The 26,131-nt window shown below is 33.6% G+C and overlaps 3 protein-coding genes across 3 annotated transcripts in view; all 3 read left to right on the top strand.

The window, feature by feature from the left end:
• The window catches only part of LOC133190369 (RNA binding protein fox-1 homolog 2-like), a 443,535-nt gene that overhangs the window by 223,406 nt on the left and 193,998 nt on the right, over window positions 1-26,131 (top strand). The window lies entirely within an intron of this gene.
• Window positions 3,317-4,181, top strand: LOC133190875 (apolipoprotein L3-like). Its single transcript, XM_061326557.1, has one exon. It carries the CDS (start codon window positions 3,334-3,336, stop codon window positions 4,177-4,179), a length of 846 nt encoding a protein of 281 aa, XP_061182541.1. The 5' UTR covers window positions 3,317-3,333; the 3' UTR covers window positions 4,180-4,181.
• On the top strand, window positions 14,413-20,935 carry LOC133190376 (uncharacterized). Its single transcript, XM_061325980.1, has 4 exons — window positions 14,413-14,661; window positions 14,844-14,921; window positions 15,101-15,277; window positions 20,205-20,935. The coding sequence occupies exons 1-4, from the start codon at window positions 14,433-14,435 to the stop codon at window positions 20,579-20,581; spliced, it is 861 nt and encodes a 286-aa protein (XP_061181964.1). The 5' UTR covers window positions 14,413-14,432; the 3' UTR covers window positions 20,582-20,935.

The following is a 26,131-nucleotide window of genomic DNA, read 5'->3' as shown; positions in this document are numbered from 1 at the left end:
TTCATGTAATGGGAGAAGTGTCATAGTTCATGTTCGCATGGATTTTTAAAAAATTGAATTTTCTTAAAACGAAACTACATGTATAGATAACGCAAGTTACGGGACGTAAATAGCAAACATATGCGTCGGGTGTCGGTTAACTGTCGGGATTTCCTTAGAGTGTAGAATTTTCTGTCAATTTCAAGTAGAAAAGTATTATACAATTATTCTAGGTAAGTATTACTGCTATTATATGACTTAAATATTCGAATCTCAGAAACTTAAGAAATTTTCTCTTGCTACCTTTTTATTTATTTATTTTATTTATGGGATTCTTGTCTTGTTTTTTACAAAATGTATATTTGCTTATATGTCTTGTATATTTAGAGATGAGGGATCTAAAATATCTTAATTTTCTTTCTTTCTCATATTTGTACATCTTTAATGTATATGGTGGAACTGCGGCATAAGAAAATGTGTCTTTTTCTACTTCTCAAGATTAATACAGAACACTGAATTTAAACAAAAAATTTTAAACAAACAAAGACTAGTAGAATTTTTTTCTGAAATGACTGAAATTAATACATATGAACTAAAGTATTAAAATATATCAATTAAGTATGATTTTCTAAACAAACAACAATCTTGTTAACTTTTGAAAGCTTCCATTCTAAGAACAGATTTGAGCAAAATATCAGTAAAAAAAAAAAAAAAAAAGAAACAAACAAACAACTAGGGGAGAGAGAGCGAGATTCGAAGAAAAAAATCTCACTACCATTCAATAAATATTCGTGTTTCGAATTATTTTGTGCCATACTGTTTCGATTTGAATTTTATATTATCATGACTGTATAATAAAATTTGAAATCCTTTATGAATTCATCTGTCAAATCCTAATAAATCATTCATTAATGTGTAATTATTGTTCTTTAATAGATTGACTTTTTTAACGATCTTTGAGAGATTAAAATTCAAAAACATCGTTGAATGCTATGATCTACTGGTATATGATTTAAAATACGATATTTTTTGTTAATAATTTACATTAAGTAGACGTATTTTTAAACGTTGAAAAAAAGAGCATATGATACCAAAATATCGTTTAAATATTTAGGCTAAACTACTGTACAATAAGTTTCCATGGAAGTATTAACTTTGCGTTAAAACAATAAATATTACTATGTCCTTTATTTCTAAACAAAAGCTAAATGGCACAATTTTTATTTTGCAAGAAAATAAATGAAATATTTAGTAAAACGTAGGAGCTTCTGGGCCCTCACCAACAGGCACATACATGTAGTTTAGGGAGGCCAGGGGGGTGGCCTGCCCCTCCCCCTTCTTATTTTTAAACTTAACTTTTCGCTTTTGAAAATGTTCACTGAAAGGTGATCCCCCCTTTTTTGTTGTAGCGTAGATAAATCATGTTAATTTGGCTATGTATTAATAAAATATTGATTTGTGGAAGTTGGAACCTGAAACCCCCCGCCGTTCTCTGCATGATTCCATTCTGGCTACGCACCTTGGTACATGTGTATTTGTATTATTTTGTACCTTTATATGAGAATTTTTTATCATATGTGAAAATAAGAAAAAAATTAAAAATATAAAGCATATATATAAATTAATATTCCCTAAAAATTTACGAAAAACAGAGGAAATTCGGGAAAGACAATTTCTATCTTAGTTTAATTATTTATCTTAGTTTTAAAATACTTAGCATCTGATAGATAATATTTGGTAAGATCTTTTAATGCAAAAAGGAAAAAAAATCTTTTGAAATGGAAGTGGGCATCACATTATTGAAAACAGTATTTGATCTGACATTGTTCCTAAAATAAAACAGTCAAATTTAATCTAATTGGTAATATCTCTTAGTGTTATTGACTTCTTGAATCTCTAAAAATTTCATTTATCTTTAAGTACAATAAACATTAAGAATGTTGTTCCCAGAGAAAAGAGAACAGAGAAAAGACTTGTCCCAATGAATATCCCTGTTGAAAACAATTGCATTAATGAAAACAATCCCCAAAATTCGGAAGAGAGAATGGAAATGGGATTTATTACTGTTAGATGGATTAGACAATACTTATCTTACCCACAAACCTTTTTAATTCAAAAATATCCGCGGTATAATAAAATACCATGGATATGATTTTTAATACAACGTTCATTCTACGTTTTTTTTTTTTTTTTTTTTTTTTTTTTTTTTTTTTTGATTTTCTATATGGAATACGTTGTAAATGTGTGGATAGAAGAATATTTATGACAGAAGACGAATAAAAATAATATGCCTTGACCCTGGGCGTATATTCCGGGGGGGGGGGGGCTAACATAAATTTAAAAACTTAAAATTTGATACTTTTATGTACTATAAAACTTTACTCTAAAACTTTTTATTACTTATTATTTATTACTGTTAGATGGATTAGACAATACTTATCTTACCCACAAACCTTTTTAATTCAAAAATATCCGCGGTATAATAAAATACCATGGATATGATTTTTAATACAACGTTCATTCTACGTTTTTTTTTTTTTTTTTGTTTTTTTTTTTTTTTTTGTTTTGTTTTGTTTTGTTTTTGATTTTCTATATGGAATACGTTGTAAATGTGTGGATAGAAGAATATTTATGACAGAAGACGAATAAAAATAATATGCCTTGACCCTGGGCGTATATTCCGGGGGGGGGGGGCTAACAAAAATTTAAAAACTTAAAATTTGATACTTTTATGTACTATAAAACTTTACTCTAAAACTTTTTTGAGATAATCATATCAAAGCTTTAAATCTTCTTAATTCGATAACAGGGATATAAAATTTGTAATTATTGATATGTGAATATACAAGTAATAGTTCCATTTATATGAAAATAGTGCATGTATGAATTTGAGAACATATCAAATATAACAATGTGAAATCCATAGTAAAAATACTTTGATTTACAGTTGTAAAAATTTGATTTACTTTAGTGAAAACTTTGATACTATAGTTATTAATAGCAAACTATAGTTAATTATAGTAATTTTTTTTTTTTGTTGTAAGGGCGGGCGCGCCGGGTAGGGGTTCCTGTCCACAGCACTTGTGATCTTACCCAACATAATTTTTCATTTTGGATAAGTGCTATGTCAACTATATATTTACCTTTAAGAAAATTGCATTGTGTTGAATAGTATGTTTATTCTTGATATATTATAATAAATAATATGAAAGAAAGCGTGATCAAAAGAATTGATTATGAGAGCTTATCAAAATCCTAAGTCATTTTTCTTAATAAATCCAAAAGATTCGAAGCATCAAATGGTATATCGTTTGATATTGTAGATGACCAGTTTTGCATAAATATTGAATCATTATGGAGAATCGAGATTCCTTCAAAAATGCACAAAATTATTTTGAAACCTGGGCACCAGAGCGACAAAGAATTCTCAAGGAACTAAGAACCATAAGAGATGAAATTCAACAACAAGCTAGAATTCATTCCATTGGAAACATCACGTATTCAATTTTCGGGATTATAGGCGGAATACTGGGCATTGCCGGCATAGCGATGGCCCCTGTCACTCTAGGGACTTCTCTTATATTAACAGCGACCGGGATTGCCACAGGGGTGACTTCCGGTGTCGCGGGGGTTACTCATGGGATAGTCAAAATTGGAATAGTGAAAAAACAATGTAATCATGCTAAAGCAAGTTTGGAAAAACATGACACAACGTGCAAAGAAATGAAACGATTGGTTACCTTGCTCCGACAGGATATTGACACTATAATGAAAGATAGTAATACATTGGAAATTTCGCATGTAGGTGAAGGAGTAAGGCGAGCAGGGAGCACTGCAGTACTCGGCAAAGACATTTTTAATTTGGTGACAACTTCAATAGCTGTCGATGTATATCGTATCACAGGAAACGCAGATGAAGTTGCAAGGGTGTTGAGTCTTGGGGCAGCATTAGATGACATTGTTCCATCAGCACTGAAAGATGTTTCCAAGGGGGTCACCAAACTCTCGACGGAGGCCTTAAGTGCGATGGCAGCCATTGGACTCATAATTGATTTAGGATCCTTAATTTGGAATGCAGTCGACTTGTCTAAAATCCAGCAGGGCCAACTATGCGCCGAGGCAGAGAAATTCCAAAAAGTTATCGAGCAAATGCAACATGAGTACGATGTCTTAAATGAATGTTTCTCTTGTCAAAAATAATGCTTTTAAGAAAGTGATTTTTGATGAGTGAATATTTTGGGGAAAAAAACAGATTTTTGTCAGTACTATCATGCTTTATCATGCTTTATTATGTGACCTTTTCTATAATCATTATTGTGTATTTTCTAAATATACAATGTAAGAACATAATTATTCTTTTATTTTTTCCAACAACATTCCCTATATAACTGTTTTTAATAGGCTAAGCACACAAGTATACTCATGGTTAATGGTGACAGCATTTGCATACATGTTCGTATGGAGAAGAGAGCCATGACTGTTGTATCTAGTCCTTCTATCATGTTGTAAATTTTGAATTTACGAGGGGGAGGTAAATGCAAAATTTACATCATGTTGTAAATTTTTGCATTTACCTCCCCCTAGTAAATTCAAAATATACAACATGATACTTCCACCTAAGTTGAGTTAACGAACATAATATTATGCAAATCTTTAAAAATGCAACCCAATACAAACATTGACAAAAGGTGTATGGGGTGGAGGAGGTGGAGAACTTAAAAAGTGTAAACAATTTCTTTTGCACCGTGCACAATGTCATTAGCAGGATCAGCCTAATAATTGGCCAATCAAAATAAACAGTCAAAATTGGATCTTCTTGATTTGATAAAGGATGTGGTTAAAAATTCATACTTCCTCTAATTCCTTTAATTCAGTATTTTTTCCTGAAAGGTTTTGAAAATATAAGTAAATGAAATACTTTTTATGGCATGTCAAATATTGCAATATTCAATCTTTTGCATTTGTATTGTATAATTTTCCGTTTGCATTGTAAAATTTTGCATTTGTATCGTATAATTTTTATTCATATTCTAAAATTGTCCATTTTATTGCATAATTTTTTATTTATATTGTATAATTTTTCATTTGTATTGTATAATTTATATTTGGATTGTATAATTTATATTTGGATTGTATAACATTTATTTGTATTCAATATTTTCCATTTGTATCGTAAAAAAATTCATTTGTATTGTATGATTTTTTTTATTTATATTCTATATTTTCCATTTGCATTGTATAATTCCTTATTTGTATTGTATACTTTCTTATTTGTATGCGATAATTTTTTATTTGTATTGTATCCGAAGGATTGTTTATTTTTTCCTTACGTACGAAGGATTTCATTGGTCAATTTTTTAGCTAAAACGCGGAACGGAAAACGGAACGGAACGGAAAACGGAAAATATGATACCAGTTAAAGGCCTTGAGGATATAATAAATTATACCAAAAACAATATACATTGTAAATGTTGTTTATATTTAACCTTGATCATCAAGAACAAGTTGAGCTATTCATGTATATTCTCATATTATGAAGTTTCATGTACAAAAGGGAAGCATAGGGTACGGAAAACATAAAATATAATGCCGTACACATGGTATATATGAAACGTTGTGGTGAATTATGAGTGAATTAACTTTATAAAAGACCACTCTGGTCAACATAAATAGCCAGGATTCGATATTTATATGAGCGAACACAGCATAATTTTAAATGCACAGGCACCTAAAGCGTGGATAACCATGATATTGTACAACTCTTCATCCTTCACCCACCCCACCCTCCGTATTTGACCAAATTATAACACTGGAAAACACAGACCGATTGCACAGAATAACATTCAAATTTCTATGATGGAGAAATCACACATTTTCCAAAAAGCACTCTCGTAATTTATTATTTGGTAGGGAGGGAGGATGATGCATAGATGTAGCCTTCGTTGTCCTCGCTTTAAGTGCCCGACGGTGGATATCTTTCGGGGGGGGGGGGGGGGGTTACACCCCAGTCAAAAAAGCGTTTAAAAGTTGTTTACTTTTCCCATCAACTTCACAGGGATCTGTGTTTTCCGGGGGGGGGGGTCATTTTCCTTTTATTTACCTTACTATGTACACGTAATAACTCTGAAAATTTCAAAGGGTCCGAACCCCATCCCGAACCCCTCTAGATCCGCACATGCCTATTGTTGTAATAAGCGTGTCCTCTATTCTTTCCTTAATGCCAGTGATCGTTGTCTAGAACACAAATGTGTACATGATTATTCTCTTTCTCCCCCCCCCCCACCTCCTCCTGTTTTGAACCACCATTGCCTATTTCATAATAAATGATCAAAAAAGAGAGTTTAATCTTTGGTGAGTAACCATTAAAAATTAGATTTGGGCGAGTTATGAATGAGGCGTTCAGACAGATACTTGGGCTGTGTGTATAATTATTATGTATTTCATTGACCACCGCATGCATGTAGTTTTTTTTTTGGGGGGGGGGGGTCATGAATAAATTACATTGTTATGCATTTTTTGAATGAAATATAAACTGTATGATAAAGAATACTGGTTCCTGTCCGATTTATATATTTGTACATGCATGAAGTAAATAATTTGATATAAGACTTTCCGTTTTCCGTTCCGTTCCGCTTTCCGTTCCGCGTTTTAGCAACACCCGGGGTTGGGGTTCCACCTGTCAAGATCAAATTATTTATTTTCTCAGACAACATTTCTAAGGACAGATTATTTATTTGCCATCTGCCAGCGCTTCCTTTTCATCTAGGTGGCCGTCCTCTAACATGCACGCAAATACAGATAGAACCAGCGCAGTTTGCTTTGAGCTCCCGGAACATCTCAACACGATACAGTCTAAATTTTGAACAATGAAATTCTTCGTAACGAAATAAATAAACAATCCTCGGTGACAATGAAAAATGATCGAATACAAATAAGAGTACAAATAAGAAATTTTACAATACAAATAAGAAATTATACAATGCAAATGGAAAATATAGAATGCAAATGAAGCTGTATGATGATTTAAACGTGAGGACTTCAATTTTTCAATCGTCAACTTCCATTACTTATGTAGCAATATACCCTTATCACCTGTATATGGGGTTTTTGTCTCATATGAACAAATTCTAAAACGAGGCAAGCATTTGACAAACAAGTGGACGATACAAAGATATCAACAGTCTCGTTTGAAGTCAAGTTTTATGGTCGATACAATGATCTTGTCAGCAAATTAAACCTATCATTAAGTCAAATACTAACTGACGTTTTTCATACTAATTGTTGGGCCATTATTTACACTCTAAATTGTCTACGGATTTTTCCGTTTTTTCCCCGATCATGACAAGGAGCACACGGCGGGCGTGACCGGTCGGCAGGGAATGCTCACTCCTCCATGGCACCGCCTCAGATGTTTTTGGAGGTCCATGTCTGCTCTGCTCGAATTTGTATTGTTTAAATAGACTTTGAGCTTGAATACTGTTCGTTATCTCCATATTTCATGAAAAAATATACAGGAATTTAGGCAGGGTACTATAATTAAAGAATATAAATTTCGGTACAGATAATGATTTTGCTGTAAACATTTATTAGTAAAAGCATGGAATTTGTTTCATTTACAGTGATATTTATGCTTAAATCAAGGGATTCCTATTTATTCATTCACAAGAGCCGCTGCCTCGCTCTCAAATTCTCACTGGATGTCCCAAAATAAAATCGATCAAGGTCAGTAAACATGGCGAACAATTCAAGTAATTATGTTGACATGCATGAAAAAAAAAATACATAAACAATTCATTAAATTTTTGGATCAATTTATGTCTGCATAAGTACATTTATTTGAGTTCAGGAAAGAAATTTTAATAAAATAGTCAAAATCTTTGCGGGAGTGAATCACTCCCGCACTTGCACCATTTAATATGGAGATCTTATGGAGTTTAACTCCCCCCCCCTCCCCCCCCCCGTGATTGTAAACAGAGCACGAGGTCTGTTATTGTTAATGTTTACGTTTTACCGATTGTATTCAAGTTGTTTACGCAGCACACATTACTGGACTTACAATACTGGTGAGATGATTTTATTGTCAGACAGTACTAGATTTAGGTGGCAGAGGATAGTTTTTTTTAATGCCAAACATGTGCCGAGGGGGTACACATATACGTGCGATCCATAAAAACATGTACATGGGAACAGTTTTCCAGGGGCTAATTAATTACACTTCATATGCCCATGGCTCACAAATTATGTCAACAAATTACATGTAATCAGCCTATTAGAGTGCACATGTACCAAAAATGCACCTGGGGACTCCCCAAATTTTGGCTTGTTTTTCCAAGATTTGGGCCTCAGTCGCACCCATACAACCCACCCCCCAGGCCCGAGCGAGCAGGATAAAACACCCAGTAGTCTGTAAATCAATGCATGCCCTAATGAAAATTCACGAATTGATATGGGGCTATTCACCTTCCCTCTGAGATACACACCTTCTTCTATGGCCTACTGCTTTTCAGCTGAATTGCCTCTGCAACTGACCAAGTATCTTAGTTTCGCATTTACAACTTTGTATATGATAAGCGTCATAGTGACACCTACATGTTGCACATCATTTTTTTTCAGCAAGCACTCTGCTACACTGCAAATGTGTCCCATAATTATTCTAATCATTTTTCTACATAAAATATCACATTAAACAGGGAATATCTCAGTTTTTAAAGAAATTTGACGGGTCTTTAGTACGAAACTATCCCCTTAGTCAAAGCTTGTTGGTCAAGGAAAAAGAGTACCAAATCACCGGATGTTTACATCATTTCCTGGTTAGACGAGATGGAGAAGAGTACTAAATGGGTAGGCGTTACCTGATTGGCTGAATTCAGGTATGTAAATATTTTCATTTTAAAGAAAAAATATTAATGTTTGAAATAAATGATGGAATGAGGGAATATTACAGAAAGTATAGAAATACCAGGGGGGAACTAAAGGAGTGGGGTTGATTTTAGATGCAGAGTGCTATTTACTGCCGATTACTGTAAGTTGTAAACAACTGCAAATTTGACCTATAAACGCCACGGCACGGGATATTTTTTTTCCGTGTTTTTAACAAGTCCTTAGAATGAAGTTTCAAATGATACCAGAGATTTGTTTGAAAGGGAATTAGTAAAGTACTGGGAGGGCATAAGGTTTGTATAGAGTTCTATGGGAAATTAATTTGTACTCTTTTCCCTCAAGTCGTTCAATAAAATTCTTGTGATAACTTGATCTTGGAATCTTCATACTATTTTAACTATCAATCGGAAAAGATGAGGAGTAAAGGAAATAAGCTAAACACCCAATCAAGGCAGTGGAACTGATGTCATTATTATTATCACATTATACATTACAAGTTACATAACATTTGGCCATTAACGAATGCATCATTCATGTCCAGCAAAACAGAAGGAATAAAGCTAGTCAGGTCAACACTTGTCGATTATCTTTATGAGATTAACTAATGATTGTTTATTTTAAATGCATACAAAGTCTCTCTACCTTTAAAATTTTTATAAATCTACACATATTCGTAACTTGCAGACGTTTGATTTATTCATAATTTTTAAAAAAAGTATCAAAGTGAAGGAGAGATGTTGAATGTTCTTTTGTTTAAATGCAAAGATGTTAGCTCATTTGTAATTTTTTATAAATGAAATATTTCTTAATTAACAAAATTGTTCACCAATTGATTTTAGATTTTTATGTGGTGTAGCTTTTTCTTTCAAAATCACTGGTTATATCTTTGTATCCATGAACAGGTCCGTTGGAAGAAATATCAGAAATTTTCAGTTTAGGGTGGACACTATCAATGAAAAATTCCTTATAGAGCATATTATTAAAAAAAAGTTATCAGAATTTAATATTTACATGATTTAGGGGACACAAGTACAAAATAGCTATGCATAAATCCCCCCTTTCGTTCCTACGTCCATGAAAAAAAAAGAAATTACAAGTAAGATAGTGTATATAGAATAAATTCCTGTCCAACTTTTATTTATGTTGATGCCACTGAATTGAACTTTTCTTGTTTCTTAGCAAAAGAATTCATTTCATAAATCAGAGTCATGTTGATTACACTGGATATAACTTTTCTTGATTCTTCGCGTAAAAATAAATTTGCTCAAGTCAGACAAGCTTTTTAGGAAAGCTAATTCTTGTTCTACATTATAGTTTTGATATTTTTCATTGATACACAACAAAGTGTCTGGTTTTCTTAGGTATAAAGGATAAAGTTTACTTTGTTAATGTGCAAGTATATGTGTCAATCAAACAAGTCCCGAAATTCGTAGTTTTAATTATTTCCAGATAAAAGAGATTTCTAAATATGCTTTTATTATATTTCGGTGTGAAATGCTATAGCAACATATAAGTCATGATATTATACCAAAAATTTTAGAGAATATTAAATCTGTGTCCAAACCCCTTTAAAAACTAATAAATTGATAATTTAATAACTTAGTTTAAACAACATTTTATTGACAAAATAGGCAAAGTTACAAATACACCGATAATAAATACAGTAGAACTGGGAAAGAATCCAATAGGCTTATAATAATCCCTCTTTCTACACATACAGCAAGTAAGAGTACATGTATGTAGATGAAAACATATATAATACACACAGAAAGAATATGCTTTCATATATATATTATTGTGCAGTTTTACTGGAATTGAAAAATCTCCAAAAATTATATTTTTTACATACACAAAGTAAAAATTAACCTCACTCATTCATACCAGATCACATAAATTTTCAATTGAAACAATGATCAGACCAACAAAAAAAATGTCTTAATAGTAAATAGATATTGAAAGATATGTTGTGAAAATCTTTTAATTTCAACCAGAAAGTTCTGATCGACAAGGAAAATATTTTTGTTTTCCATTTCTGAAAGAATTTGTGAACCATAAAAGAGCATAGCAACAGTTATAGACTTGAACATAGTGGAGAATTACAAAAATTTCTACGACACATATGTAGATTTGGAGAACTACCTTCGAGTAGGAGTTTTGTATGTAAAAATTGATCAATTCTATTCCCAACAAAAAATTGGATATTTTAGATTGATTAGAATTTTGAGTATAATTTGAAACTTAAAAGAGAGGGGTTTTTGGGCAAAGACGTATTGTACTAGGAAAGAAAGAATTATAGAATGGTTGAATTCTAGTTTGAATTTCTTGTAGTGAGTTTGCTTGTCTAGTGCTGTACATATTACTATGATTATGATTGCCATAATCGGAGATAATATTTACTCAATTATAATAATCAGGATATTTTTTTTTCTATAAAGAATTTTGTGGAGTTAAGCAAGACGATCATTTTCTCTCCTTTTTGAAAGGGATTCCCATTCCGTCTCAATAACTGTATAACAAGTATCTTGCCGCCAATCTATTCCATCCCGTAACTATTCTTGCAGCTTCTAGTTGTATACCTTCAAGTTTATCCACTAGATAGTCAAGTATAATCCCATATTATATATGCGTATTCCAGTACAGGTCTCACAAACGAAAAATATATCGATATTTTGTAACGTTTTTTGACTAGTATAAAATTAACTCTACGCATCATTGTCAGGCGATTATATTCTTTAACTATATATAATTTAATTTTATATCATAATATAATGGTCCAAGAAACCCCACTTACTTATCTTCCCTGGTTTGTTAAAACTTAAAATCACTTTTTAGAGATTATATTCTAACTTTAAGTACATTTAAAAGTTGTTATATATATATATATATATATATATATATATATATATATATATATATATATATATATATATATATATATATATATATACAAACAAATTCACTCGCGATCGGATGGCACATTTACACGAAAGACGGGTAAAAGCTTTAAATATTATACAAGCAAGCGGAAAGTAATAAGTTAGACATTTTGAAGAAAAATAAACCCAGGCAATTTTTTGCCAAATTCAATAAAAATAAACAATATGAATACCAAACGTATTATAAGAAGATTTTTATGAGCACTTCAAATTAAGGTATCACTCAAGTAGATGAAATTGGTGACTCAAACGCTGCACATGTGAGTGTTGAATGTGGATGTGAGTTTGATGAACTGGATACAGAAATTTGTATAGATGAATTAAAAAAAAGTAATTAGTAATTTAAAGCAGGGAAAATCGCACAGTGGAGATGGTATTTTGATCGAATGAATATTTACTGAATTCCAGGAAAATCTGCTTCCGTTCTCATATAAACTTTTTCAAAATGTATACTAGATACGTTTTTTTTCCAAAATCGTACCTATTTTCAAAAAAGGTGACATTAAGAACCACTCAATTACAGAGGTATAAGCCTTCAGTACATGGCTAATTGCCCTGGTGATATAACGGAGAGCAATATACCGAGGTAGCGCTGTAATTTAGCCATGTAACTGTCAACTGCAATTTTGCTCTTCATTCTTTGATTACAAAAACATTATGTAAAAGTAAAAGACTCTATTGTGAATTTATTGATTTTAAAAAAGAGTTTGATTCTATTGACAGATCTAAATTGTTGTTAAAGTTATCTAAAGTATAAGGTATCCAAGGTATATTGTTAATTGTTTTACCTTAAAAAATTAGTTCTTATATAAATATATACTTAAAAAAGTCTAACATTCCTAATCTTTTACTGAGCGGTCATAAAAAAATCGATGTTTGACCGCAGAGTGAGATATTGGACCTGTGGACGAGATATTGGACCGCTTACGTCACACTGGGCGGGATTATCTAAATCTTATTTGCATTCGTTAGTATGGAACCTAGCGCCAAAAGAAAAATGTATAATGACAAAAAATAAATAAATAAATAAATAAAAGGTATAACAAAAAATTTATTGACTGCGTTCTCGGGCAAATGCGTTTTGTCGACCCCTCGAACCAAACTGTTTGCCTTCGGCCTAACGGCCTCAGGCAAACAGTTTGGTTCTTGGGTCCGACAAAACGCATGTTGCCCTCGAACCCTGTCGATAAATGTATAATGTTACAAAATAACGATATAACGCGTAACTTTCGCGAATAAACACGAGACTTTCGCGTTATAACCCGTAACTTTCGTGATTTCGCCTTATAACGCGTAGTTTTCGCGAATTAACGCGAAACTTTCGCGTTTATTTGCGAAAGTTACGCGTTATAAAGCGAATTTTTTTTATCTACGAAAATGAGCTCAATGGGCTTTCGTAAATAAAAATGTCTGCATCGATTAAAGTAAAAAAAACAATGTCGTGCGAACGAGATAATATCCATTGCGAACGACATAATATAATTGCAATCATACAAGGTAAAATATAATTTCATGTTCTAAATATATTCTCCTAGGTCAATTTTCTTCAGATACATGGCTCTTCTTACCATACATAAGAGGGGTCCGTTGTTTTACGGGGGGTGGTGATGGGGGGATCTGAAGTCATTTTTTCGTTACTTTGCATTGAAATTTCATAACTCTAGATAGGAATGTCAAAAAACCCCTTCTTATTGATAAATTTAAATTTGTAGATCATATCGTTGTGAAAGAATTAACTTTTTTGTGTTTAAATATATTTTTAAAAAAATCATTTTAATATTTTGTTTCCGTTTTCCATTCCGTTTCGTTTTAGCAACACTCAAGTAGAGGGGGGCTCAAGCCACAATTCGATGTGAGCAAATAAACTTGAAAACCAAAAGAAAATTAATCTAATTTCATGAAAAATTTTGCATAATTCTATTATTGATACTAAAATATTAATATGATATTATAAGGGTGGGGTGCATCTGGTCGTTTGTGACTACGCCTATGGAGAACATTATAATACATGTAGTTTCTAGAATTCAGGAACTCCCGGGGTCTTCGCAATCTGGACACTCACCTGGGCTTCGTCTTGACCTACTTGATCTACGGGGGGTTTAAGGCGGCCCCACACTCCACGCCTCTGAAATTATTTTGCACGCAACCCAACCTAACAAAAATTTTGGGATCCGCCCCTGTATTCCTTTGTAGGAATAAAACCTTCCGGTATTGTTTTAATTTAAACTTCTTAGTACCTTTGGTTGATTAAATTTTACTTTATTTTTTATGAGTTCCAATTGCATTATCTGTAATTTAAAATAACCGAAAAATACCTGAAAATACCTGTATTATTAATAGATAAACAAAAATAGTAGTATAAGTTGAAACTTATAGAGATAAAATTAGCATACTGAAATCCAGTATATATTTTTAACATTTAAACCATATTGCTTAATTACCCTATTCAGGTATTTAAGCGACGAATAAAAGTTATGTTATAGTGCACATTCCTTAGCAAAAATAACATTTAGTACAATTAATAACGCAGAAAAATCTGATGTTAATAAATAATTTATCTCTTTAAATATATTGGGAAAAACCCTTTTCTATTTTTAGTACTGACACATTAGTTGCAAGAATGTTTAATTTTTCAGGATGGGCTCGACCTGGACGAAGGTGTTTTGTATTGTTTTATATTGTTTGCCACTTTTGGGACTGAACCTGTCCTCACAGCCGGACCCTGGATTTCAGTTTAATTGTTGGGATCAAACGTGTTCGTTTCCTCATCAATATTGTGACTTGGATGAGAAAAGGTGTTTATTTTGTTCGGATGACCTTTGCGAATCGAAGGATTTTCCTTTACAGTGCCGCTCATACTGCCAAGGTAATTTTAACTTCATTGAACAGAATTAGTTCTGTTTTAAGTATGAGGTTTTGTTTTCAGATATTTCTTTAAAATGAATTAAAATAAAATTTTTAAAAAATATTTTTAAAGTTTTTTTTTCTTGAAATTTATGAATTAAAATGTTTTTCACCTATGCATTTTTTATTGTTCAATTTTCATAGGTGTAAAACTAACATACAGTGTTCCTGAATCGTCCACAAATTCAACGAAAGGAATACACAATTTTGAAGATATGCCAGGTAAAACAAATTCTATTGATTCGTATATTGTATTCACCATCCATGCATACGTACGGGGTGGGGGGTGGGGTAATATTGTTTAGCGCAACTATCATACTCTGTACATATGTATACATAATCTCTCTCTCTCTCTCTCTCTCTCTCTCTCTCTGAAATAATTCATAACATTTTTTTTGTAGGTGGTATTGAAACCGCTTTGTGGCTGATTTTCGGCGTCTTACTCATCATTCTGGTCGTCATTGGGGTACTTGTTGTTATGTTCTGTCGCTCGAAACACAATATACAGAGGCAATATAAATATATAACAAATCCCACAGAAACCGACGAATTAACACACACTGTTAGAGTACAATCAGGTGGGTATCACGTGAAAATAATATTTAATTGTTAAGATTTGAAAATTTTAGTTCATCTGCTTCAGCGACTATAAAAATTTTAAAGCTATAAATGGCGTATCTGAGCTAAAAAATAAAATTACGAGATTGAGTGTAGATGAACATGATATTTGTTATTTACGATCAAATTAAAATTTTCGCCGATTTTGAACTTCAGTAATCCCACGTTTCTATAGTTAAATTGACTTTAAACTGTGTCTGATATTTAAATGCGGAGTCGGTAAATAAATCGTTTATTGTTTTAAATTTCTTATATCTATGAAACGCGATTTTTTTAAATTGTGTAATTTACAGGAAAGTCCTATTTTTAGGTCACCTGAGTCACTCAGGTGACCTATTGCTATCCGTTCTCGTCCGTGCGTCGTGCGTCGTGTGTTAACATTTGAACATTTTTAGCTTCTTCTCTGAAACCGCTCAACCAATTTCAACCAAATTTGGCATATAGCATCTATGGGTGAAGGGGAACAAAAATTGTGAATTTCATGGTCCCTGCCCCCCTGGGGCCTGAGGGGTGGAGCTAAAACCACCAAAAATAATGCAATCTTTAAAAATCTTCTTCTTTACTCCAGGACATCAAGCAGTCAAACTGTTGGCATCATTGTAACAAGCATTGAGCCCTCTACCAAAATTGTGAAATTCATGGCCTCAGGGTCAGGGGTTCTGGCCCCAGGGTGGGGCTATGTAGATCATATAGTGAAAGTGCATTATTTCTTTGAAAATCTTCTTCTCTGCTCCTGGGTATTAAATAAAGTAACTAAGTACATAGTTATGAAGAGCAAGAATGCCTCTTCCAAAATTGTGAAATTCATGGCCCCAGGGTCAGGGGTTCTGGTGTTAGGGCGGGGCTCTATTGATTATATAGTGAAAATGCATTAATTCTTTGAAAATCTTCTTCTGTGCTCCTGGGTATTAAATAAAGTAACTAAGTACATAGTTATGATGAGCAAGAATGCCTCTACCAAAATTGTGAAATTTATGGCCCCAGGGTCAGGGGTTCTGGCCCCAGGGTGGGGCTATATAGATCATATAGTGAAAGTGCATTATTTCTTTGAAAATCTTCTTCTGTGCTCCTGGGTATTAAATAAAGTAACTAAGTACATAGTTATGAAGAGCAAGGATGCCTCTTCCAAAATTGTGAAATTCATGGCCCCTGGGTCAGGGGTTCTGGTGTTAGGGCGGGGCTCTATTGATTATATAGTGAAAATGCATTAATTCTTTGAAAATCTTCTTCTGTGCTCCTGGGTATTAAATAAAGTAACTAAGTACATAGTTATGATGAGCAAGAATGCCTCTACCAAAATTGTGAAATTCATGGCCCCAGGGTCAGGGGTTCTGGCCCCAGGGTGGGGCTATATAGATCATATAGTGAAAGTGCATTATTTCTTTGAAAATCCTCTTCTGTGCTCCTGGGTATTAAATAAAGTAACTAAGTACATAGTTATGAAGAGCAAGGATGCCTCTTCCAAAATTGTGAAATTCATGGCCCCTGGGTCAGGGGTTCTGGTGTTAGGGCGGGGCTCTATTGATTATATAGTGAAAATGCATTAATTCTTTGAAAATCTTCTTCTGTGCTCCTGGGTATTAAATAAAGTAACTAAGTACATAGTTATGATGAGCAAGAATGCCTCTACCAAAATTGTGAAATTCATGGCCCCAGGGTCAGGGGTTCTGGCCCCAGGGTGGGGCTAAATAGATCATATAGTGAAAGTGCATTATTTCTTTGAAAATCTTCTTCTCTGCTCCTGAGTATTAAATAAAGTAACTAAGTAAATAGTTATGAAGAGCAAGAGTGCCTCTTCCAAAATTGTGAAATTCATTGCCCCTGGGTCAGGGGTTCTGGTGTTAGGGCGGGGCTCTATTGATTATATAGTGAAAATGCATTAATTCTTTGAAAATCTTCTTCTGTGCTCCTGGGTATTAAATAAAGTAACTAAGTACATAGTTATGATGAGCAAGAATGCCTCTTCCGAAATTATGAAATTCATGACCCCAGGGTCAGGGGTTCTGGCCCCAGGGTGGGGCTATATAGATCATATAGTGAAAGTGCATTATTTCTTTGAAAATCTTCTTCTCTGCTCCTGGGTATTAAATAAAGTAACTAAGTACATAGTTATGAAGAGCAAGAATGCCTCTTCCAAAATTGTGAAATTCATGGCCCCTGGGTCAGGGGTTCTGGTGTTAGGGCGGGGCTCTATTGATTATATAGTGAAAATGCAATAATTCTTTGAAAATCTTCTTCTGTGCTCCTGGGTATTAAATAAAGTAACTAAGTACATAGTTATGATGAGCAAGAATGCCTCTTCCGAAACTATGAAATTCATGGCCCCAGGGTCAGGGGTTCTGGCCCTAGGGTGGGGCTATATAGATCATATAGTGAAAGTGCATTATTTCTTTGAAAATCTTCTTCTGTGCTCCTGGGTATTAAATAAAGTAAATAAGAACATAGTTATGATGAGCAAGAATGCCTCTTCTGAAATTGTGAATTTCATGGCCCCAGGGTCAGGGGTTCTGGCCCCAGGGTGGGGCTATATAGATCATATAGTGAAAGTGCATTATTTCTTTGAAAATCTTCTTCTGTGCTCCTGGGTATTAAATAAAGTAAATAAGAACATAGTTATGATGAGCAAGAATGCCTCTTCTGAAATTGTGAATTTCATGGCCCCAGGGTCAGGGGTTCTGGCCCCAGGGTGGGGCTATATAGATCATATAGTGAAAGTGCATTATTTCTTTGAAAATCCTCTTCTGTGCTCCTGGGTATTAAATAAAGTAACTAAGTACATAGTTATGATGAGCAAGAATGCCTCTTCTGAAAATGTGAAATTCATGACCCCAGGGTCAGGGGTTCTGGCCCCAGGGTGGGGCTATATAGATCATATAGTGAAAGTGCATTATGTCTTTGAAAATCTTCTTCTGTGCTCCTTGGTATTAAATAAAGTAACTAAGTACATAGTTATGATGAGCAAGAATGCCTCTTCCGAAATTATGAAATTCATGACCCCAGGGTCAGGGGTTCTGGCCCCAGGGTGGGGCTATATAGATCATATAGTGAAAGTGCATTATTTCTTTGAAAATCCTCTTCTGTGCTCCTGGGTATTAAATAAAGTAACTAAGTACATAGTTATGATGAGCAAGAATGCCTCTTCTGAAAATGTGAAATTCATGGCCCCAGGGTCAGGGGTTCTGGCCCCAGGGTGGGGCTATGTAGATCATATAGTGAAAGTGCATTATGTCTTTGAAAATCTTCTTCTGTGCTCCTTGGTATTAAATAAAGTAACCAAGTACATAGTTATGATGAACAAGAGAGCCTCTTCCAAAATTGTTAATTTCATGGTCCCAGGGTCAGGGGTTCTGGTGTTAGGGCGGGGCTCTATTGACTATACAGTGAAAATGCATTAATTCTTTGAAAATCTTCTCCTCTGCTCCTGGGCATTAGGGTGATAAACTAAGTACATAGTTATGATGAGGGGGTGGGCCTCTTCCAAAATTGTGAAAGCCATTGCCCCTGGGTCAGGGGTTCTGATGTTAGGGCGGGGCTCTATTGATTATATAGTGAAAATGCATTAATTCTTTGAAAATCTTCTTCTCTGCTCCTGGGTATTATTTAAACAAACAAAGTGCATGGTTATGATGCATAAGGATGCCTTTTCAAAAATTGTGAATTTCATGGCCCCAGGGTCAGGGGTTCTGGTGTTAGGGCAGCGCTCTATTGATTATATAGTGAAAATGCATTGATTCTTTGAAAATCTTCTTCTCTGCTACTGGAGATTATCTAAACAAACTAAGTGCAAGATTATGATAGGCAAGGATGCCTCTTCCAAAATTTTTAAATATATGGCCTTAGTTTTTGGGGTTCTTGAGGAAAGGGGGGGGGGGGCTCTATTGATTATATAGTGAGAAAGCATTAATTCTATTAATTAATCAGTAATTAATCCTGTCTGCTCCTTAGTGTTGAGCTGATAAATAAATTGCTTAGCTATGATGAAAATGGGAGCTTCGAACAGAATTTTTAAATCTTGTGGTCCTAGGGTCAGGGGTTCTGGCATAATGGGGGGGGGGGGCTTTTGAATTTCTTGACCCTTGGTCTTGGGTTCTGGTGTTAGGGTAAGGCTTTGTTGAATCTGTAGTGAAAATGCATTGTACCTGTGAAATTCTTCTCTGCTTCTGGGCATATCGGAAGAAAACTGAGTAAAAGTTTAAATGATATAAGTAAGCGTATTTCTACGAGATTTTTGAACATCTGGACCATTTGTCTAAGCATTCTAGTCCTGGGCAGGGCTCTATTAATTTGTATTCTACTGAGAGAAGTTATTCCCCTTTTCCGTTCACCTTTGATAATTAATCACTGTAAATAATGTATTTGAAAGGTTAATAGAATAAGATAATTATGCAAGAATGTTTATCATATAATTCAAAAAGTATTTTCTTAGTTTTAATAATCAGGTAGACCTGTAAGTAATAGATAAATAAAAATGAGACAAAAATAACTTATCTTATTAAAAGTTCTTCAAAGACCATAAGAGAGGTCAATGCTAGAGGTCTTAATATGGGTTTAAAAAGAGTACAGAAGCACTAATAGTTTGTTGATAGTCTGCATGGTGATAGTGTTAAGTGGGGGACAGGTTAGAACTTAATTTATGAGTTGATACTGAATACTAGACTAATTATTTTGTTGATCCTGATCTTCCTACTTCTCTTGCTTTAGGGCAACAAAGCTTCATCTATCAGTGTATTCAACTTCTAAATTGTTGTATTATACTCAGGTGACCGTTAAGGCCCTTGGGCCTCTTGTATATAAAGTAATTAAAAAAATAGAAAGATTAACTTATAAAAAATACGCCATATATGACTTTAAACGGTCCTTTTTTTATGTCTTCTTCTTCTGTTTCAGATAATGATGATCATCTGAAAAGAAGTGATCTAGTTTTAATTTTAAATGAAAAGGAATCTCTATCTACAAGAAATATGTCACAACCAGATAGCCAAATCTCAATGTCTTCTGGTGGTTCTCCTACGTCATCAATTACACAACCGGAAGAAGATGGACACTCCCGACAACATGAGCATCACATTGAAACAGAGCTACTTAAAAATTCATACGGTGAAGATAGGACGATAGCTTCAGATGACGACAGTGGTTTCACTGAAGAGAGACGTTCGACAAGACCCGTGAAACCTTCACCAGATTTTCCATCATTGCAAAAATCTGAATTTCAAGAAGATACTTCTTTAAAACAATTAACACTGTCAAAATTGATAGATAATTAACTCTGATTTCAAATCATGATCTCGTCCATTCTCCGTCCAGACATTTCACATAGAGACAGATGTTATAACGGGGCATCCTCTTGAAGTGTTTTAGCTCTGTTCAAAGAGTGTTAAAAGCTTTTCAGTGTGGAATTTTTCGACTTTTTAAACATTAAATTACCAATAAAGGCTAGGGAGAGGGTGCAATAAGTTTCATTTAAGCCCAATCCTTTTGTTATATTGTAAATTACAAAAAAAAAAAAATGGTTCAAACCAATAAAGGCTTAACACTGGTGGGAGTTACTGCTTTATAGAAGTTTATTTAATATTCAGTTGTATTCAAAACTAGGAGCAATGTGGACACTGCTTCTGACTGACCTATAGAAACTTAAATGGATTGCATTTTTTAAAAGTTTTGAACAAGATTGTTTCTTTTCAGTGTCTATTGTAGACATTTTTTTTTAAGGTTTAAGCCCTAATTACATACGGATGCTTTACAAAATTAAGCTGGTTGTGTTTTGTTGAGATATTTATCTGTGGAGGATTTAGAGAGGGCCTGCTAATCCCTTTTGTGACACAGAATTTAGCAAAGATGAACAAATCAATTTTTCTATTTGTAAGTTAATATTATCGTACATAAAGTATAGGTAAAAATAAAAAAAAAATAACTAAAATGCGGGATCCGCGGCTCGTCTGGCCCTCTTTCATAGAGTCCTGTATCCTCCAATGAAAAAAAAAGACGCTCAAAGTGCCATGCAAATCGTGATTAAAGAAAGGTAACTCTTGTTTAATTCTTCTTTTCTCCGCTTTCGACATTTTTGTTATATTTTGGGCGGAAAACTATATAACTTCCATCTAATATTAGCTTTCCACGATAAATAACCTGTGCAAAACTATATATATAGAGAGAGAGAGAGAGAGAAGAAGAAGAAACAGAAAGTAGGAAATTGGGTGGGTTTTTTTTTCTTCCTAATAAGAAATAACTTGTTATATCTCGTTATAACGAGATACGATCTCGTTTCATAATGAGATAATTATCTCGTTATAAAAAGTTAGTATCTCGTTATAACGAGTTTGTTATCTCGTTATATAACGTGTTAGTTATCTCATTTTAGCGAGATAATTATTTCGTTACAACGATTTCAAATCATTTTTATTTTCTCAAAAATGAGTTTATCCGGTTTTCGAATTGAACAGATATCAAATGATAAAAATCATGTGTAATTTAAAGAAAAATTAACAAAAAAAAAATAGTTTACTTTTAGTTGTCATTTCCTCAAAATTTGATTTTAGAAGAGATGTTCTGCATAATCAGACATTATAAAAGTCGCACAAAAGACCCTTCAAATATTGAAAACTCTTACATTAAATGGCTGGGGAATAAGTAATTAAAATTAAAAAAATATGTTGCACATGTCCTTAATAGGGGAAACTTTTATAGAAGGATTAGTATAATTGCAGTACAAATTGTAACCAGTTTTCTTCTTTATGTACAAAGATACGTCATAATGAAAGATCACAGGAGACGTCATAGTTATGTCTCATTGACGTCACAATTGATTGCATAGTTTCACGAAGTGGAAACAATTATGGCTGTGTGCGACTTGGTAAGAATTGAAATGGAATGCGAGTGCAATATTCCAAAGACAAAGCTGGCACTAGTTGCTACTGGTTCCATCCCCCAGTTAGGGAACTGGAACGTTAATGAGGGATTGATTGCAGGTATGTGTAGAAAAACGCTTCGAACAACGACTTGCTAATTTTGGTTACCGGCGGATTTGTTAAAAAGAAACTAAAGTCGCTGTCATTGAATTAAGTCAAAGTTTCAGGTTAATGTTTCTTTTAATTTTCTATTTAAAATGGACTTCGTACTTGAGGCTTACGATGGCATCTAATATATGTTATATATCCTACTAAAAACATAATCTGGGCTCGATTTCTTACAACCATCTTCACGGTAAATTCGGTTTTATGTGATCTCGACAAATTTGTTTGATAAAAATTTCATTTTCTTTATTTAGTTGGCTTTGGTAGATATACATGTATCATAAAATTTTAACTGTTTTGTGGTGTGTATATATTTAACATTTAAGGTTTTTCAATGCCAAGTCTAAACAATATTGGTGTTAATTATATATATACAAATTATGCAAACCATTATTAGAGCTGGATTGGCCAATTAATTAATTAAGTAATTCTCGTATACATGTATTCTAGATTTAAGCGTTCTTCAAGACTTGCAGAATTCAGATGTTGATAAATAACACACGGACAGGATGTGCTCCACTTATTTCTGCCCTCTATCCCCTCATCTCCAATTCTATTTCTCTCTTCTCCCTCACGACTTGCTATCTTCTCCCTCTTCCTACGTATCTCGAAAACGAAACGAATCTTCTTATCTTCCCTGCTTCTTTCAGTATTTCTCCATCCTCCATCTTCTTTATTCCAATCGCTGCTCTTTCTCCTACCTCCATTTTATCCAGTCCGCACTCAAACCCATTGACAATATAGACTTATCTACTAAAGTTAGAAAATTCGTAGCATTATTAAACATAAGAAGAACAGACTCGCTGAATTGTTTCCTGGAGCGGGGAAGGACCGCGTGTCTTTGGTAGTACCGTTGTCTGCTACATGTATACACCTGGCGAATCAAATGAGGGAAAATGAAATGTAGCAGTCTCGGATCTAGAGTGAAAGAATTCAGGCCCCTTCCACTGGAATTTTCAGAGCTATTAAATTTCTTTGTAACGTAACGAAAAATGACCTTGGACTCACAAAGAAAACACGGACCCTTCTTAAAACGGCAAGGAAAGTAATGTATTTGAAGAAATTTGACTAAGGGAAGTTTCTTCTCCTTACCCCCTTCCTTTCCTCTTCCCCGAAATTGGTTTTAAATTTCAGCAATTTGTTTTTCCCCTCGTCAGAAAATTTCCGAGTCTGGCATGTGGCCAACCAACACCCCCCCCCCCTCCGGAAAAAATTCTGTGTAGTACTCGGTTAACCTTATAGTTTAAATCTTGGAGAACGCTCTTCCTTCTCATGACAAATGTATCTGATTAGCTTACAATTAGGCAAAATTCGCAAGGGTAGACCCATGTATTTTACTCACTCAATTTGAATTCATTTATTAGTAAAAATATAGAATTGAATCTGGCATAAATATGATTTCCTGTGTAAGTTTTCAACTTCAACTTCCAATCGCAACAGTTGATAATGAGAACTAGCGGTATTTCTCCATCCTCTATCTTCTATCTTTTTTTTTTAAACTGTTTTAAATTATCTTTATTCCTCGGCACCATTTCTTCAACATGGTTTGAACGACCTTGTGTATTCTTGTAGAAGAAGTACCAAAGAATTCCGGGAAATGGGTCGTCGGTTTAAATGTGCCATCTGATATAAAGTTTGAGTATAAATTTGTGCTTGTTTGGCGTGATACACTCTTCCCCTTCTTATGGGAAGACGGTCCAAACAGACAAGCCCACGTTATACAGCATGGAAGATTTCTGTGTAACTGGAATGGTGAAACTCTCTTCCAGCCTGTAACCGGAAATTCAGGTATGTCATAGGAAAAACACATAAATTTTGTATATTTAACATATTCAAGTGAGCTTGTTCTGATCACATTTTGTCCGACGTCCGCCAGTCTGTCCGTCCGTCTGCAAACTTGTTATTTTTAGGGATGGCAACGAATATTCGAACATTCGAATATTCCTTCGATGAGTTGATATTCGAATATGAATTTAAGATTCGAATATTCGGTGTTTTTCAGATTTCATGTAAAGAAGTATACTGTGATTAATAAATTTTGCTAAGAACAGTGCTGGAATTATCCCTGTTTAATTTACTAGCGATCAATTTCGATCGACTGATTTCTTTCATTACTTTCTTATCTTATAAATCTTCTAAATTACATGTATTTTGTTTTGAGTAAGGTGTTGTAAAGAATTGTACAATAATGCCTTATGTATAATACAAAGCGTACTTTCATAGCTTTTATTAGTTATAGATACGAACGGATCTAGAATCGAGGAAAACAAATGAAATCTAAGAATATCTAAAAGGCGTGAAGAGTATACTTATCAAAATAAAATCAATTGATCATTGAATGAATGTCCGATAGAATTAATCTGCAATTAATATTGTAAAAGGCTTAATTTCAGAATAAATGTGTAAATTACTTGATTATCTCGGGTTGTACATAATTTATATTCATTATCGGGAAAACAGTTAATTACCTAGGAAAATTGTCTATGGAAATATTTGTTTACATTGTATCAAAGATTATAATCATATCTCTTAGCAGGCAGATAATTGTAATTTATTACACGTATTGAAATCTGAACAGTATACCGTTACGGCTATCTTGCCTTTTGTGAGACGACTGGTTCCTCAAGTGGGGCTACTATAAATACACGTTTCATTTGTTAAAATTATACTTTTCTACATTCAAATCAATTATTTATTTCAAACATTGACAAATATCAAATGGAATTTCTTATTGTACACCTACAAAAGTCTTCATACAATTTTACTTCCTATATAAGTATACCTACGAGAGTAGGATGATGCATATTTAAAATAAAACAGATTTTATTTATTTTATCGAATATTCGAATATATTCGAATACTTTTATTGAATATTCGAATATGAATTATTGACAAAATTGACATCCCTAGTTATTTTTGACCTTTTCTCAAGAACCACTGGGCCATTTTCAACCAAACTTGCCACAAAGCACAAATGGTTGAATGGGATTCGATTTTATTCAAATAAAGAGCCAAGCCCTCTTTCAAAAGGAGATAATAAGTAAATATTTCTCAGGAATTCATTGCCAGAAAAGACAAAATTTAGAAGAAAGTCCCCAGCTGACATAGTTAGATTCAAATTGGTTCAAATCAAGGTTCCAGAGAAGGGGTGGGGCCACAATAGGAGATCGAAGTTTTATATGGTATTATCTATGAAAAATCTTTTAAAATATTCTGAAGAAGAACAGCTGGACCACGATTATTATATATATATTCACATGGAAGTATCCTCAGGTAGTATATATTCAAGTTTATTCAAATCATGACAGTTGCAATATTCCACAAATAATTGCATCCCAACCACGTAGACAACGAAATTTTTTGAATTAGCTTGTTAATTACTTTTTATATATAGTTGTGGTTTTATTCTATATCCTAGCATAAGATTTAAACAATTATTTTTTATAACATAAACATGTAAACTTGTTCCATTTATTTGTTAAAGGATTCGCATTAAACCAACTGCGACTTCAAGAGATATTTAATTGCCTAGAAGAATTTCCTCTATGCGTAAACAGGCGCCCTGGCGCAAGACCGCAACCCTGTGGCATCTTATACAGATTATTCTGTTACATCAAATGTGGCATACTCAGAATGTGCAGTTGGTTGTGGAACATTATACAAAGTTTCTGGAACCCACCACCCCCGCCATCGCCACCTAGAGAAGATTTGAGCACCTTGGTTTAATTTCTACATAATATTTACTCTTAACTTTTTTCAGGAAATCTTACAATTTTTTTTTATTTGGCAGGAATCCAATTTTCG

This window comes from Saccostrea echinata, unplaced genomic scaffold, assembly GCF_033153115.1.
Source record: "Saccostrea echinata isolate AGI-Se365-2 ecotype Australia unplaced genomic scaffold, CSIRO_AGI_Sech_v1 ptg000022l, whole genome shotgun sequence".
In the NCBI taxonomy this organism is placed as follows: domain Eukaryota; kingdom Metazoa; phylum Mollusca; class Bivalvia; order Ostreida; family Ostreidae; genus Saccostrea; species Saccostrea echinata.
This window is presented reverse-complemented; position numbering and strand designations above follow the sequence as displayed.